A 16,310-nucleotide genomic window follows, 5' to 3' on the forward strand; every position below is an offset into this window, starting at 1 on the left:
AAGAAGGAATATATGTGGTGTTTGCTCCCTTGAATTATCACAGCTTATAAGGATGTAGAATGAGTCAATGAGTATGCATTTGTTGGGGGGGGGAATCTCCTTTATGTGTGATCCTCAAAATCTGCACACAAGAGCCCTTTCATCTGAGGAAGGGAGGTCAAAGCAGAGCTACTTCCTAGGGTCCTCTTCTGCTCCAGGTGGTCAATTTGCTCCACAAAAATCTCCCCTCTGGGAGAAGCCTCAGGCAAATGGGGCCAGCCCTGAGCTCAAACAGGTTTGGCAGATTCTCCCCTGCCTCTTTTCCCTCCTACAGCTTTTTACAGCTAGAGCTGCCTTGATCATCAATATTGACTTTGGCTAGCTGGTATGGTTACCCACAAAGAATTTTGCCTTAACTTCCCACGTGACAGAGAATGCTGCCCTCTCCTGGTGCCATCCATCAGTGCCTTATGGATTTGAAGCCAGGGGCTGTACCCCCAAATCCTGCATCAGAGAAGTTTCCCTCCCATATCAGTCTCCTTGCCTTTGCTTTTCTCCTATCTCAGTATCTCCGCTTTCCTTCCCCAGGCTTCTTTCTCCACTACCTCCCCTTCCTCAGCTTGGTAAAGCAGTCCCTAATCTCTTTCCACCCCAGACTGGAAGGTGTGTCCCTCCCCGACACTCCTTAGAGCTGTCACCTGGCCTCCAGTTCTCCGTAACTTCATTGCTCAACAATTTGCCAGGGGTAACCATTAACTCAGACCTTAACTCACTCTCCCAGCTTTCTCACTAAATGGGATTTTCCAATCATTGGTTAGCAGAGCCAGGTTACACTCACTATCTTTCCTAAACTCTTGGGTGGGATCTCCACATCTCAGAGTACCCAGAACAGTTAATTAGAGGGGAGATATATTTTAAGGGAAGTTTTTTAAAGTATATAATTGTTTATTTCTGTCTCCTTCACCTTGCTTCTTCTCCCCTTACACACACACACTCAAAAATTAAGCTGGTGGAGCAGGGATTTAATTATGCTCTCTGCTTTTGAGTACACCACCTGGCCCAGAAGGGAATGAATGATAAACCCTCTGTCCTTAGGGGTATGTGTTTGTATAGGGGTGTAGGTGTTCTTATCAGGGTTACTTCTTTCTGCAAGAATTTAGTGTAATTCGAATGCTTTCACCTTCTCTTGGGGGACAGAGAATGCAGTGCTAGTGGGCTGGGGGAGAGGGGCAGAAAGGCAGACGCTGCCATCTGCGGCGTTGATATGCAAATACTTTGGGACAACCACCTCTCTTCAGCCACACCCACCAAGAGGAGAGAGTCTTAGAATTGTTGGCACAAGTTGAATTAATGTTGCTTATCTCTACTCTCCAGAAAACCAAACCAAACCAAACCAAAAACGCGCCTCTGTTCCTTTAAGGTCGGCCTTCTCTCCAGATTCCCCAATGCCCCTAGACAAGCTACGGGGACCCGAACTCAGACTCAGTTAAGAACCTTCTCACAGGCTCCACCCCGTGTCAATCAAAGCCTAGAAACCCAGATCGCGCGAGGCCCGGGTGCTAAGCAACGGCAGAGGGCGGGAAGTTTTTACGTTCTAGCACCGCCCCATATGCAAATAGGCCAATCACCGTCCAGCCTTCTCTGCAGTTCCCTCCTCCCCCTCTCTCTGTTGGATCTCTGGGGAGTTTCCGGATCCCTTCGACGAATAGCGGCTAAGAAGGCGGGGCGTATGCGCGCTCACCCCGCCCTCGCGCCGGCGCACCCCTCCCTGCAGGCTCGCGGCTGTTAGCGGCGGTCAGTGACGCGCGGTCTTGCACACGTCGCGACCCAGGTGACTGAGAAGGCGGGAAAACACCGCGAGTTGTCCGCAACTGGGTGGGGAAGTCAAGAAAGTGAGGCTGTGAACTTGGGGAATTATTTGGCAGTGGTGGAGAGAGGAAGCGTGCACAATTCGCCCCACTGGGCCCTCAGACCGTCTACAAAGTAGAACCTCCGCCTGACAGAAATGAGGGTGGGGCAAGTGGGGTTTTCTACAGTCTGTACTTTAGTGAAATACTCGAGAAGTCGCTCCTCCCAATGCCCTATACCTGTCACCACAGCGCTCCAAGGGCCCTCGCAGCCCTGCCCCTCAGCCCTCTCCCATTAGTTCTCAGCGGTTTTGCATTTCTGCGCGCCCCCCTACCCCGCCCCCTCGCAGGTGACATCTCGCTCCAGAACCGCGTTAATTTTCTGCATCCGCAGAGCCTTCAAGGCCATGGCCTCCGTAGGAGCGACCCCAGGGAGGACGCCGCAGGGACCAGGCCCCGGCGAGGCCTCGACCAACTTCCCCTGCCCAGCGCCAGTACCAGGTCCCGGGGAGGCCGAGGAGGAGGAAGAGGAGGAGCCGGCGGAGGTCTGGCGGCAGTGTTGTGGGGGGAACAGGAGCTCGAATCTGGAGAGCGGGGAGTTGACTCGAAATTCTGATGGTTAGAATATAAAGGGGCTGGAAAGAGCTGAGCAAGTCACTTCCCTCCTACGAGTGTTGGTTTCACATTTACTGATTGGGAGTGATGATGTCCGTCTCAGAGTTGAAAGAATGATTAAAATTAAATAAGGCATGGCCCAAACCTGGTCTTAAGAGGGGTTCACATGTTGGGTTCCTTTCTTCCTCGACCAACAGATCCATCTGTGTGTGCTGTGGAATTCAGGATACCTGGGGATTGCCTACTATGACACTAGTGACTCCACCATCCACTTTATGCCAGATGCCCCAGACCATGAGAGCCTCAAGCTGCTCCAAAGAGGTGAGGGCAGAACCAACAATTCCTCACTCTGGGATTGGAAGTGTATTTCACGCATATCACTTTACTTGACTCAGTCTATTTTGTTTTGTTTTGTTGACTCCTAGAGGCTTCTTTTGTTGTTTTTGGTAATTAATCTCATTGTTTACAAATGTATCAGGTGCTGGAGATACAGTCCAGGGCAAATGAGTCATGTCTATCCTTCAGGAGTTTGTAGTCTAGTGATAATCTCCTGGGCACCCCTGTTCCCTCCCATCACCCTATCTTACTACTCTTTTCTAATCTCATGTCTGACTCCTACCTATGCTCCCAATCTGGGGGGCACTCCCTACTCTTAGAAGGAGGAAAGAGGAAATAAGTTTTTGAGAGACGAAGGGAGATAGCAAGGGGAGGGCTACATATTCCCTCTCAGTCAAAAGATAAAGATCCTTAAAAAAAAAAACAGAAAGATAAAGATCCTTGAACTCATTTGGTCTCTGTTCTCTTTCCAAGTTCTGGATGAAATTGATCCCCAGTCTGTTGTTACGAGTGCCAAACAGGATGAGAATATGACTCGGTTTCTGGGGAAGCTTGGTAAGGACTGACTAAGGGAGAGAGGGAAAATGGGAAAGGACTAAAGTGTGGATGTCCCAGGAGACTAAAGGGTCTTGGAGGGAGCTACGGCCAGGAGGCCAGAACTGGGTGAGAGGGAAGGTGGAATAGAGGCAGAAGGACTGAGATGTACGGACTGATGGCCCTTTCTTTGCTTCCCTCACAGCCTCCCAAGAGCACAGAGAGCCTAAGAGACCTGAAATCATATTTTTGCCCAGTGTGGATTTTGGTATTTCCTTCTTTTTGCTTTGCTCAGCCCCTCATCCCAGTTTTTTTTATCTTTTTTCCTAACTCTGCCTTTATCATCAGAGGTGTCCCCTCAGCCCTATCTCATCCTAAACCACTGTGTTCTTCAACCAGTCTCCCCATGAGCTCTCCTGATCCCTACTTTTAATAACGTGCAGCTTAGGCACGTCTAGGGATGAGGGCCTTCCCTGAGAAAAGGGAGTGGTAACACTTTTTGAACAGCTCTGATTGTTGGCATTTTCCCCTTTAAGCCGAAGCCATTTGCCCCTTAAGAAAAAAAAAAAAGCACTGCCTCAGAGAACTTGTTAATCCAGAAGGCACTTTCATAACCTTCCCAGGTTTGCAAAAAGGACAGGGAATGGTCTATCCTATACTAGATGTTAGGGCATTCATGTTATTTGTTCCTCTACTAATGTAATCTTTTTGACCAAAAATCTCCAGTTCAGATATCTTACTCTTCTGAGCCATTTATCTTTCTCAATTATGTTCTCAGCCTTTATATTATATGTAGAATAAAAAGAAAGTTAGACTAAGTGCCTGAACATTTGGTTCTTGTCTCGGCTTTCCATTAACGGCCTGTGTGAGCTTGGCAGGCCACATCATCCCTCTTGCTTCTATTTTCTCATTCTTAAAATAGGGTGAAAAATTCGGTTAAAAGACCTTTCCCTCCCTCAAAATAGGTCTGGAGATAAGCAAACAGCGCCTCCTTTCTGGAAACTACTCCTTCATCCCGGACTCCATGACTGCCACTGAGAAAATTCTCTTCCTCTCCTCCATCATCCCCTTTGACTGCCTCCTCACGGTGAGATGGTTCCCACGAAATAAGGGCTGGGATGCAGCAGATTAGAGAAAGGCACAAGCGCCCCAGTACTAGGATTGAGTCTTGGGAGGCACTAGCTCAGCCCTAGAAAATAAGTTTTCTTTGATGTTGTCTAGCCTCCAAGACACTGAGATTTACCCCAGCTTCACTACTGATCCCTTCCTAGGTTCGAGCACTTGGAGGGCTGCTCAAGTTCCTGGCTCGAAGAAGAATCGGGGTTGAACTAGAAGACTGTAACGTCAGTGTGCCCATCCTGGGCTTTAAGAAATTTGTGTTGTAGGTGATTTACGCTAACCTCAACCAAAGTAAAATGGGATTGGGAGGCCTGGAAAGTAAGATGGGATCAGGGAAGGGGGCAATGAACCATTTGGTAAAGTGCTCTAGGACACACGGGAGCTCCTGAGAGGGTGTGAAGCTCTGGGGAGAAAAGTGAGACAGTGTTCTGGAAGGGAGGCTAAGGGTGGAACTGAGGAATGAACTCGGACCTCATACCCCAACCACCTTCCCTTGTTTTCTGTATTCAGGACCCACCTGGTGAGCATAGATCAAGACACTTACAGGTAAGGAGATGGAAGCAGACTGTCTTCTCCGGAGAGGGAGAAGGATTAAGCTTAATACTCTAATAATCCTAATGGGGCTCCAATTTCTTTAATCCTGGGGCTATTAGGATCTCTCTCCCTGAAGGAAAGAGAAGAAGGGAGTGAGGGGGAGAGAAGAAAAGCACAAAGGTGTCAACTTCCTTTTCTAAAGGGAGAAGCTGAGGCAGAGAGCAGTGAGGGACAAACCTTATATCAAGACTTGGTCTCAGAAGGATGTTCTCAATCCCCTTTCCGTTTTCTTAATTTCCTGTAAAAATCCAAATTACCCCAATTTCTTCCTGACAGTGTTCTGCAGATATTTAAGAGTGAGTCTCATCCCTCGGTGTACAAAGTGGCCAGTGGACTCAAGGAGGGGCTCAGCCTCTTTGGTAGGTGTGCTCCGTCCTTCATTCCACACTACACAAGCCTGCCAGAAAAGCAGCTGCCTCCAGAGATGTGTCCCAGCCCCTCTTCCTACTTCATCCCCAGTGCCAGCTATCTCTTCCACTCCAAACCAGCTTTATCATCCTCTTTGTATCCTTCCCGAGCTTGGGTATCTCCTCACAGCCTTGTCCAATAGAGTTGTCTGGTATCATTTGCATATAATTTCTTAGTTTACCAATTCCATTTTTATTCCTTGGGTTTGTATGAATGTTTTTACTAGTTGTGCACCTGTCTAGGGACTTTGGGAGGCCATATGTATAGAAGAGAGTTATGTAACTACATAACTCCCATGTTTGATTTGCACAGAGTATCTCTTATAGTTGTTTCAGGCTTTAGGGTATATGGGGACATCACCCCAAATATCCACATGGTTTCACTATGCATCTCAGTGGGTTGTGCCTAATGTTTACGTATATGGGCTGGGCTCTTTGTGAGTTTAACTACGCCTGCTCAGCATAATTTTCTAGCTGAATTTTCCTGTGAGTGCCCATTCCCTCCCCCAAGCCCATGTAAGGTAATCCCAGCTCAGACTTGTGGCCAGACACCGGCTTTGGCTGCCTTTGTGTCCTGTATCTGGGAAACGCCCCCCACCCCCAGGCCAGCCAGCCCCATGCCCAAACCTCTGACCCTGATGCCTCAGCTTAGATACATCCATATATTCCTTTCCCTGCCCCTCTTTGTAACAGGCTCACTCCCTACCCCACTCCCAACAGGAATCCTCAACAGATGCCGCTGTAAGTGGGGAGAGAAATTGCTCAGGTGAGTAAGTCTCACACACGTGTTACAGATTAATGCATGCAGTCAACAGACACACACAGCACCCTTAGTAGTAATGAAAACAACTGCCCTTTCCCAAATGCATTTAATCCTTACAACGACCCCATGTGGTAGCTGTTACTGAACCAAATTTGAGTCCACTTGCCTGTGCACAGTAAAGCCAATCTACTAACACCAGGTTGTGGTCAAAGAAAGTGCAGTGTTTATTGCAGGGCACCAAGCAAGGAGTCCAGGTAGCTAGTGCTTAAAAGACCCAAACTCCTGAAGGCTTTCAGGGAAAGGTTTTTAAAGACAGGGTGAGGGAGGGGGGTTGTGGGGTGTGTGATAAGCTCATAGACATTTTTCTGATTGGTTGATGGTGAGTTAATCAGGAGTCAACGTCATCAACCTTCTGCTTCCAACTGGTCTGGGGTCTACATGCTTGTGGGCAACACACAGTTAACTTCTGCCACTATCTGCAAAATGGCTCAAAGGCTATGGCTCAGAATATTATCTATAGACCTTGAGGGGGTACTAAAGGTCCTTGACTTTGTTTAATGGCTAAAGTATTATTATTTTGTCTTACTTAACTGTTTTCCTTTCTTTCTGCATTTTCTCACTTCTCTGATTAAATATATTCTTTGGAACTTGGGGATGCCTAGGAAACTAAACTTTTGCTACAAACAAGAGGCAGGTGGAGGACATGGGTGTTGGGTACCTATTCCAGGAAGGTCCCATAGGGTCCTGCTTGGTTAAAGTAGCTAGTATTATTCTCATTTTATGTTGTCATCACAGATACACACATACCCATTGATGATATAGAGACTTGCACACATAACGTGCAGCAGAAACACAATCACAAGACACTAATGTACACATGGTAATATCTTTAATTATTAAAAACACACTTCGGATTTGAACTGTTCTCTGATGACTTTCAAATTGGTGTCTCTAATTTCCACAGGTAGCTCAAACTCAGAGCATCCAAACTGACACCCACTGGCCCTGTTCTCTTCCTGCATTCCCTTTTCTGGTTAATGGCATTGCTGGCAATACAGCTTCTGACGCTCTGAACCTTAGATTAATGCTTCTCCCTCACCTCCGATACCCAGTTATTCAATAAGGGCGCCTATTGATTCTATCCGGAAATGTTTCTCTCAGCCATCCCCTTCTCCCTCTTTCCTCTGCTCTAATTCTGGCTGTCTTCATTTCTACCCTGGAGCATTGCATTCCTTTCACATTGGTCTCTCTGCCTCTAATCTCTTCTTTTTCCAATCTATTCTTCTTTCTAAAATAACTGTCATTCCAAAGCAGAGATCGGAGCGTGTCACCCCCTTTTTTTTTTTAAAACATAAGTGGAAATAAAACAAACCTCAGGATGCTTCCCCCCACCTGCAGGATGAAGATTCTCGCCTTCAGCAGTATGATGTTCAGGGCCTATCCCATTCACCCCAATTTTAATTTCCAGGCTTACTTTCCCAACCCCATCCTAAATCCTTTCTTACTGGATCCTCTGTATATTCCAGTCACTTAGGGCCACCTGCCATCATAGAAACACATCATGCCTGTGTTTATGCCCTCTGGAAAGTCTTACCCCTGTTCTTCTGTCAAAATCTTATATCCTTGTCAAGGTGCAGCCGAACTATCACCTTTTTGGTGAAGCTTTCGCAGGCACCTCAGAGGAGACTGACATACACCTTGCTGTGTGGTCACATAGTGCCTGTTTATATTTTCTAGTTGCGCTATCACATCAGGTTGGAATTAGCAGCCCTCAGAGCTGAGTGAACTCTGTGTGTGGCCATTCCTGTTAGCTTGGTGCCTGGCACAAGGCCTCGTACACTAGCGCTGAGGGAGTGGGCACAGCACACTAATGCAAGCCCATTAGTTACATCATCTCTAAAAACTGAGGAAACCTTTGCTAGCCTGCAGGTGCATAATCCTTTCCCCTATGCCACCTGCCCTTCAGTGTATGTCTATTGGAGGTTAATTTAGGATAATCTCTGAGGCCATTTCCAGGTAATTGGTGGAGTGATCTAATTACCCACACATTCTCTAGTGCTTCAGGTGCAGATCTCTAATCTCAACCAGGGATGAAAGGGAAGGAATTCTCAGTGGAGAAGAGAATGGAGTTAAAGTTGCAGGATGGGTGCAGAGTCCCCAGATGGGATCTTGGGAATATAATCGCAGGGCGTAGAATCACAATCTGATGATCAACTAAGGGCCCAGCTGTTCAAAAGCCGGACAGGGCCCCTGGAAGTTGACTGAGTGTCGCATTATGCTCTAAAGAGTACTGTCCTAGCAGTCTGGATACCTGAGTTTGATCTGTACTTCATACTAGCTGCATGACTTTGAACGACTTGCTTATTTTCTAAGGGCCTCGTCTCCTCAGCTGACTAAGACCTCTAGGCACTAGCAACGCATGAGTCAGATACACAGGTGTTCTATAAGAGAGTATGCTTAGTGTAGCTCACATGCTTCCCAGGTGGGGAGAGTATTCACAGACTGGCCTGTACTGCTCCAGGCACCTCGGCTCCTTGGCCACACCCTTGAATCCACCTGAATCCTCCCTTTTATTTTAACCTGGTGTGTTCTAACCCAGGGTAACTGGCCAGAGACTACAGTGTGATATACACATCCTTAGGCCCCAGTGTCTCCACAGGTTGGCTTTTATATAAAATTGTATGCCTAATTGTATGCCTAATGGCTTGCTCTAATGTGGGCTCACAGGTCCTTACAGAGTCTCACACTCTCCTTAGCCATAAGGAAATAGGGATACCCAGAGTTAGACAAACACAGATGAGACATTTATTTCTGTATAATGATTTAATTTATTAGGAAATACCTCAGACACACAAGATAATAATATAAACTTCTGTGTTTCTACTAGCCAATTTAAAAATAAGACTGTTATTGGAGCCCCTTAAGTGCCTCTACCCAATACTTTCTTCTCTGCAGAGATGACCATTATCATGAATTAAGGACTTATCATTCTACATGGAAGAGTTATGTACTTTCACAGGAAGAACATGAAAAGACGAATGTCTGTGCTATTTCACAGCTAAATACAGATACGCAAACTCATTCTGACTTATTCTCTCCTACTCAGCTGCAGAGAGAGCTAGAGTGTTGGCATACAAATGCTTCAACACACTGCTCTCCCTCTAAAATATTGACAAGCTCCATCACATATCCACATGGAATGACACATGGTCACATCCATCAAAACTGAGATACACAGACACAGTCGTGCTCTTCAAAGATTTTCAGTAGATGCAAGTGAACCCACCTGCATAGATAGGACACTGTACTTACCAGTACAGGTACACGTTGCCACAATCCCCAGAGACCTCCAAGTGCACATTTTCACAAATTGAGATCAAGACAGTGATAAGAACAGATGTAATTTCTGGTCCCCCGACTCCAACCCTCACTTCAGGCTATGGTTCACACGTCCAACTCAGGACCTGGGGGAACTAAATTCCCGTCTGGATGTCATTCAGTTTTTCCTGTTACCCCAGAATCTGGACATGGCTCAGATGCTGCATCGACTGCTGGGTCACATCAAGAACGTGCCTGTAAGCCCAAGGTGGCGGGCAGGGAGGTGGGGAAGGAGGTTGAGGGATGGTGGGCATCTTGAGGGGCGTTAGGGTGGGAGAGGAAAACAGTGGCTGTCTCCTTGTCTGACTGTAGCTGATTCTTAAACGCATGAAGTTGTCCCACACCAAGGTCAGTGACTGGCAGGTTCTCTACAAGGTAAGGTCTCCCTTTTTTTTTTTTTTTTCCGTTTTTGTTGAAGTATAGTCAGTTTACAATGTTGTGCCAGTTTCTGGTGTACAGCACAGTGCTTCAGTCATACATGAATGTACATAGATTTGTTTTCATATTCTTTTCACCATAGGTTGCTACAAGGTATTGAATATAGTTCCCTGTGCTATACAGTATGAACTTACTGTTTAAGGTCTCCCTTCTTGAATCCCAGAAGTCCAGGTTAAGCCCTTCAGCATGTGTTGTAAACCCTCTGTACTCTGATTACCCTGTCCTACTTTATCCCAATACCTTTTTTTCCCTCAATACCTTTTTTTTTTTTTTAAACTTTGTATTGTGGAAATTGTCAAAAAATTTTAGAGAAAATAATATAATGAACCCCCACATACCCACCATGGAGCTTCAACACTTTGACTCATACCAATCTTGTTTCATATGTATCTTCTCCCACCTTCCTTTTCCTGGATTATTTTGAAGCAATTCCCAGCCATCTTATCATTTCATCCATAAATATTTTAGAATGATTTCTGAAAGAAAATAATTTTTAAAAAAGAATAACAATACCATTATCTTACCTAGGAAAATAATGTAATTCTTTAATATCATTAATTATCTCATTTTTAAATTTCTACTCATCTCTTAAATGTAATTATTTTAAAATTACAGTTTGTTTAATTAGGATTCAAATATGTTCAACATATAGTGATGGGATGATGTCTCTTTAATTCTCCTTTATGGGTTCCTTCTCCATTGCACCTTTTCCTTTCTTTCTCTCTCTCTTTCTCCTTATATATATCTTTTTCCCTTGCAATGTTATTTATTGAATAAGCTGGATTATGTGTCCTGCAGAGTTTTCCTTAGCCTGAATTCCACTGATTACATTCCCTACGCGTATTAGACATGTTTCTCTCTCTTCTGGAATTTCTGTAAATTAATGGTTGAATCTAGAAGCTTGATCAGGTTCAAGTTTGATTTTTCTTCAATACTGTTTGTTAAATGGAGGAACGTAATGTCTGATATGTCTGTCTCTCCTTTTGTGATGTCAGCAGCCTTTGATGTTTAATATCTAAGTCCATTAGTTCTTTAGGGATTGCAAAGAATATTTACGCAATTCCAAACATGGTATAGTCAACTAATTCTAGCTTCTAGCCCTTTCCCCTCTTTCCACCTGTAGATACACTTTTCTTTCTTTCTTTCTTTCTTTTATTGAGTTATAGTTGGTTTACAATGTTGTGTCAATTTCTGGTGTACAGCACAATTCGTCAGTCATACATTAATCTACGTATATTCATTTTCATATTCTTTTTCACCATGAGCTACTACAAGATATTGAATGTATTTCCTTGTACTATACCCCTTTTCTTTTTAAAAATTTTAAGATTTATCCTTATATTGTTTTAACTTTTTATTTAAAAAACAAAATTTAATACTTTAAAGTTGCAAAAATTGTATAGAACGTTCTCATATACCTTTCACCCGCTTCCCCTAATGTTAACATCTTACATAACCAGGGTATAATAATCTCCTAAATACTTATTTTGTGAGTTATAATTCAATGCTATCATTGTTTATTTTTGCTCAAATTTTTCTAGCTCAGATCATTAAGAGTTCTTTCAGACTGACCAGGGGAGGGGGGCTGTATTAGGTTTACTTATTTATTTATTTAATGGAGGTACTGGGGATTGAACCCAGGACTTCGTGCACGCTAAGCAGGCACTCTACTGCTGAGCTATACTCTCCGCTGCCATCTTCTTTCTCACTGTTTTGCCTTTGAGGTCTTCTGTCTGTCTTTGTTATTGTATTTTTCCCTGTTAGTCTTTGTTCTTCTCGGTCCATCCTTGTTCTCTCACCTGAGCCCGGCCTGGGTATGGGCCACCCTTCCCTGTCCATTTCTCCTACAGACTGTGTACAGTGCCCTGGGCCTGAGGGATGCCTGCCGCTCCCTGCCCCAGTCCATTCAGCTCTTTAGGGACATTGCCCAAGAGTTCTCTGATGACCTACACCACATTGCCAGCCTCATTGGGAAAGTGGTGAGTGGAAGGAAAGAAGCAGAGCTCCTGGGGAACTGGGGGAGAGAGATGGGCTTGGATAACAGAGAGTGACTGGGCTCTGGGGAATGGGCATGCATGGGAGACATTGAGGTCAGCTGGATGACCAAAGGGTAGGATGGTGAGAGGAGACAGCCGAACATCAGGGATGTGCTTGGAGGGTCAAGGTTAAAGCAGGGACTACAGGGTGAATTGGGGCCCAAATAGAGATGAGGAACAGGATGAGATGGTGTTGGATAGAAAGAACCTGGACTTCTTGTCTCCTCAGGTAGACTTTGAGGGCAGTCTGGCTGAAAATCGCTTCATCGTCCTCCCCAACATAGATCCTGAAATTGATGAGAGTGAGTATTAGGTGTGCGGATAGACCCAAGGGCTCTGAAACCTGAGCCTGCCTGGAGAGGGGGTTCTATCCTTGGTAGGGAGCAAGCTACCTAGCAACCAGGGCGGGAACCTTACTTTCGATATCTATGTCTTCCACCCTCCTAGAAAAACGAAGGCTGATGGGACTTCCTAGTTTCCTCACTGAGGTCGCTCAGAAAGAACTGGAGAATCTGGATTCCCGTATTCCTTCATGCAGTGTCATCTACATCCCCCTGGTGAGGGCAGGAGGGTGGATGTAATCTCCAGGGGTTTTTAAGGGGAGACATTAGGCTTATGAAGGACACATTGGTAGGTAAGAGAGCTCTTGGAGAAAACTGAAGAACATGAATACCTTTTTGGTGGCTTTATTCCCCTTGAGGGAAGCACTCGGGGGGATACAGGAAACTCTGGCTTCCTGTAAGAAAAGAGGGCACCCAGTGCATCACTGTCCTCTTTATCTCTTCTTTACTCTCCCCAGATTGGCTTCCTTCTTTCTATTCCCCGCCTGCCTTCCATGGTGGAGACCAGTGACTTTGAGATTGAGGGTCTGGACTTCATGGTGAGACCCTCAACCTCTGTAGGGGGTGATAAGGAAAGTGAATCAGCAGCTGAGGGAGGGCTTTACCCCATCAGCACCCCCCAACGTGGGATCCCTCTTCTGTAGTTTTACTTAGATCTTTGCCTGATCTGAGACAAAGCAGAAAAAAAAAATCAGGGTCAGGGCTAGAGGTGGGGTTAGAGAGGATGACAACTAAGAGATGCAAAGACCATAGCTTTGAACCCTTGTACCCAGTTCCTCTCAGAGGAGAAGCTGCACTACCGTAGTGCTCGAACCAAAGAGCTGGATGCATTGCTGGGGGACCTGCACTGCGACATCCGGGGTGAGGAGGAGTGAACGGCTGGAGCAGCTCAGGCAGCATGGAGATGGCTGACAGACTCCTTTCCTTCCTGCTGTTGCTCTCTCTCACGCACTCTTGACTCTGCACCTTCTCCTCCGAATGTCTCTGGGTGTTTCCGACTGTGTCTGCAAGCCTGTTTCTAGGTCCCTCTGCTGGCTTCTTGTCTCTCCTTCACTTACCCCTGGAGCTGACCCCCAGCTCCCTCCTTCACCTGCTTCCAGACCAGGAGACTCTGCTGATGCACCAGCTGCAGTGTCAGGTGTTGGCACGGGCGGCTGTCTTGACCCGGGTGTTGGACCTTGCCTCCCGCCTGGATGTCTTGTTGGCTCTCGCCAGTGCCGCTCGGGACTATGGCTACTCAAGGCCCCGTTACTCCCCCCGGCTTCTTGGGGTACGAATTCAGAATGGCAGGTGAGAACAGAAAGGGGTGGAGGTATAGACACGAGGAGCCCAAAGGGCCCATCTTCTGGATCCACAGGCCTTGTGTGAGGTACCTCTCCTCCTACTGCAGGCATCCTCTGATGGAACTCTGTGCCCGAACCTTTGTGCCCAACTCCACAGAATGTGGGGGGGACAAAGGGAGGGTCAAAGTCATCACCGGACCCAACTCTTCAGGGAAGAGCATATACCTCAAACAGGTAGGAGAAGCCCTACAAACTGGGCCTCTGGCTTCTTCTTCATGATCTCCACCCCCCACCTGCCAGCCAACCCAGGTCCCTACAGCTCTTCTTCTGTCCTCTGACCACCCCTGTCATGAAAAGACCATAACTCACACCCTCTACTCCTCTTCCTCTCATGTTCTCTTTCTCTATCTGAGGGAGAACCATGCTCTAATGATCATTCCATGGCCTGAATTCTCTTCCCCCACCTCTGAATAGGTCCACGCCATTCCTCAGTATGCCTCTGCCTGTCCCTCTTTACTGATTATAAAGTGAACAGAAGGGGCTGTGACCTATTAAACTGTGGCCATCTCTCTTGATCTGTCATTGATCCTTCAGTTTGGCCTCACCTTCACCATAGCCCACACCACCAGGCCCTGGGCCCTGTCTCTCCCCCCTATTCAGGTAGGCTTGATCACATTCATGGCCCTGGTGGGCAGCTTTGTGCCAGCAGAGGAAGCCGAAATCGGGGCAGTAGATGCCATCTTCACCCGAATTCACAGCTGCGAATCCATCTCCCTTGGCCTCTCCACCTTCATGATCGACCTCAACCAGGTCAAAGGGAGCAAAGGGAGGTGGGATTGGGGGAGAGGGTAATGGGGAAGGAATCCTATCCCTGAGAAATAGTAGAACGGGAAAAATGTTCCCTCTGCTGCCTGCTCTCCACACCAGGGGCAGGGAGTACCCAGTTCAGACACCGGGTGAATCAATACCATGAACCTTTATTGAACCCTGGCTTTGTGTAGGGCACAGTTGGCAATGAAGGGATAAACAAAACATGGGCCTCGCCGTTAAAGAACTTGCAGTCCAGTAGGGTGGGCACATATACAAGCAGCTTTCTTCACAGTTAGACTGTGGTCAGGCCTCAAATGCTAATGAAACTCTCCCTTGTCCACCTGGTGCCCAGCAGGTGGCGAAAGCGGTGAACAATGCCACTGAGCAGTCTCTGGTCCTTATTGATGAATTCGGAAAGGGAACCAACACGGTGAGGGGAGAAACTGAAGAGGAACTAAGGAGGGAAAAGTGGAGGAGGACGAAGGAGCAGGAGAGTGAGGCTGAGCCTTAGGGAAAGAGAGGGTTGTGTGGGCAGAAGAGAGACAGAGCACGAGGTGGGAAAGGCCCAGAAGGAGGAGGGGGCACCCAGGGCAGGTGGTCCCACACCCTCACCCCTGCCTTCTGCGCAGGTGGATGGGCTCGCGCTTCTGGCCGCTGTGATCCGACACTGGCTGGCACTTGGACCCACGTGTCCCCACGTCTTCGTGGCCACCAACTTTCTGAGCCTCGTTCAGCTACAGCTGCTGCCACAGGGCCCCCTTGTGCAATATTTGGTGAGGAAACCAATCCAGCCCCTAGGTACCTGTAGGGCAAGCATTTCCCAGGGCTGGGAACATCTCCATCAGAACAGGGGCTCGCTGAGGGAGGGACCATGTCCCTTTCCGTTTCTCACCACAGTGATTGACCAAGGGTATCAGGGAAGGAAGCAGAAGGACTGATGACATATGTACCCTTTATTCTCTTTTAAGACCATGGAGACCTGTGAGGATGGGAACGACCTTGTCTTCTTCTATCAAGTGTGCGAAGGTGTTGCCAGTGCCAGCCATGCCTCCCACACAGCTGCCCAGGCTGGGCTTCCTGACAAACTCATTGCTCGTGGCAAGGAGGTGAGGTCCAAACAGCAACTACCTCCACCAGGGCTCCCTTCCACCTCCCTGCTTCTCTCAGGTGCCCAGGTTTCTTGGCCTATGGGATTTCTGACCCTTCTTTTCCCTTCTCTTACCCAACACCTCCCCCCTGCTTCTTCCCACTTGGTCCTAGGTCTCAGACTTCATCCGCAGTGGAAAACCCATCCAGCCTGTCAAGGAGCTGCTAAAGGAGAAGCAAATGGAAAAGTGAGTGCAAGCCCAGGGTCCGCGTTCTCTCCAGCATGTTTTGTAGCTCTTCTCCCCCTTTCAGAGGCCCATCTAACCTCCTTGCCCTTCAAAGACTCAGTTTCTTCCTGAAATTCCTAAATTCTCAAGGTCCCCAGTTTCCTATGCTGTATCCTCTCCCCTCTGCTCAGGGACTGTTATCCCTCCTCTCATAAATCTCGCCATTCTCTCTCCCCTCAGTTGCCAGACATTAGTAGATAAGTTTCTGAAACTGGATTTGGAAGATCCCAGTCTGGACCTGGACATTTTCATGAGTCAGGAAGTGCTGCTTGCCGCCACCGCCATCCTCTGAGAGTCCTTCCTCGGCCCTCCTCCGCCTCCCAGACCCTCTTTGTTTCCTTATCTCCTTCAGACCTAGAGTTCTCAGTTTCCCTGTAAATTTTGTTTTCTGTCAGTAATAAAGTTTATTTTGGAGAAAGTTATTGTTTCCTTAGGCCAGACAGACAGGAGAATAGGA

General features: G+C 47.1%; 1 protein-coding gene across 7 annotated transcripts; it reads left to right on the forward strand.

Annotated features, from left to right (window-relative positions):
• Window positions 1–1,722: 1,722 nt before the first annotated feature.
• Window positions 1,723–16,271, forward strand: MSH5 (mutS homolog 5). Of its 7 annotated transcripts, none has more exons than XM_031435037.2 (25): window positions 1,723–1,810; window positions 2,221–2,371; window positions 2,639–2,762; window positions 3,252–3,332; window positions 3,517–3,579; window positions 4,277–4,398; window positions 4,583–4,692; window positions 4,941–4,976; window positions 5,301–5,383; window positions 6,125–6,197; window positions 9,631–9,769; window positions 9,885–9,947; window positions 11,861–11,989; window positions 12,276–12,348; window positions 12,494–12,603; window positions 12,846–12,926; window positions 13,161–13,248; window positions 13,488–13,677; window positions 13,778–13,904; window positions 14,331–14,480; window positions 14,836–14,910; window positions 15,110–15,253; window positions 15,449–15,586; window positions 15,741–15,814; window positions 16,034–16,271. In XM_031435037.2, exons 2-25 carry the CDS (start codon window positions 2,234–2,236, stop codon window positions 16,143–16,145), a joined length of 2,523 nt encoding a protein of 840 aa, XP_031290897.2. In that variant the 5' UTR covers window positions 1,723–1,810; window positions 2,221–2,233; the 3' UTR covers window positions 16,146–16,271. The 7 variants fall into 7 exon arrangements, 6 of the variants coding, with proteins under 6 accessions (XP_031290897.2, XP_010976419.3, XP_064332389.1 ...); XM_010978117.3 differs by having other exon boundaries at window positions 6,152–6,197; XM_064476318.1 differs by having other exon boundaries at window positions 1,770–1,810; window positions 2,177–2,371.
• The last annotated feature ends 39 nt before the right edge of the window (window positions 16,272–16,310 follow it).

This window comes from Camelus dromedarius, chromosome 19 (genome assembly GCF_036321535.1).
Source record: "Camelus dromedarius isolate mCamDro1 chromosome 19, mCamDro1.pat, whole genome shotgun sequence".
Classification (NCBI taxonomy): domain Eukaryota; kingdom Metazoa; phylum Chordata; class Mammalia; order Artiodactyla; family Camelidae; genus Camelus; species Camelus dromedarius.

Excerpts from the sequence above, each read along its gene's own strand:
- MSH5 (XM_031435037.2), top strand. The coding sequence starts at position 2,234 with ATGGCCTCCGTAGGAGCGACCCCAGGGAGGACGCCGCAGGGACCAGGC. Across the intron at positions 12,927-13,160 it reads TTGAGGGTCTGGACTTCATG|TTCCTCTCAGAGGAGAAGCT; the intron begins GTGAGACCCTCA and ends CCTTGTACCCAG. Across the intron at positions 13,249-13,487 it reads CCTGCACTGCGACATCCGGG|ACCAGGAGACTCTGCTGATG; the intron begins GTGAGGAGGAGT and ends ACCTGCTTCCAG.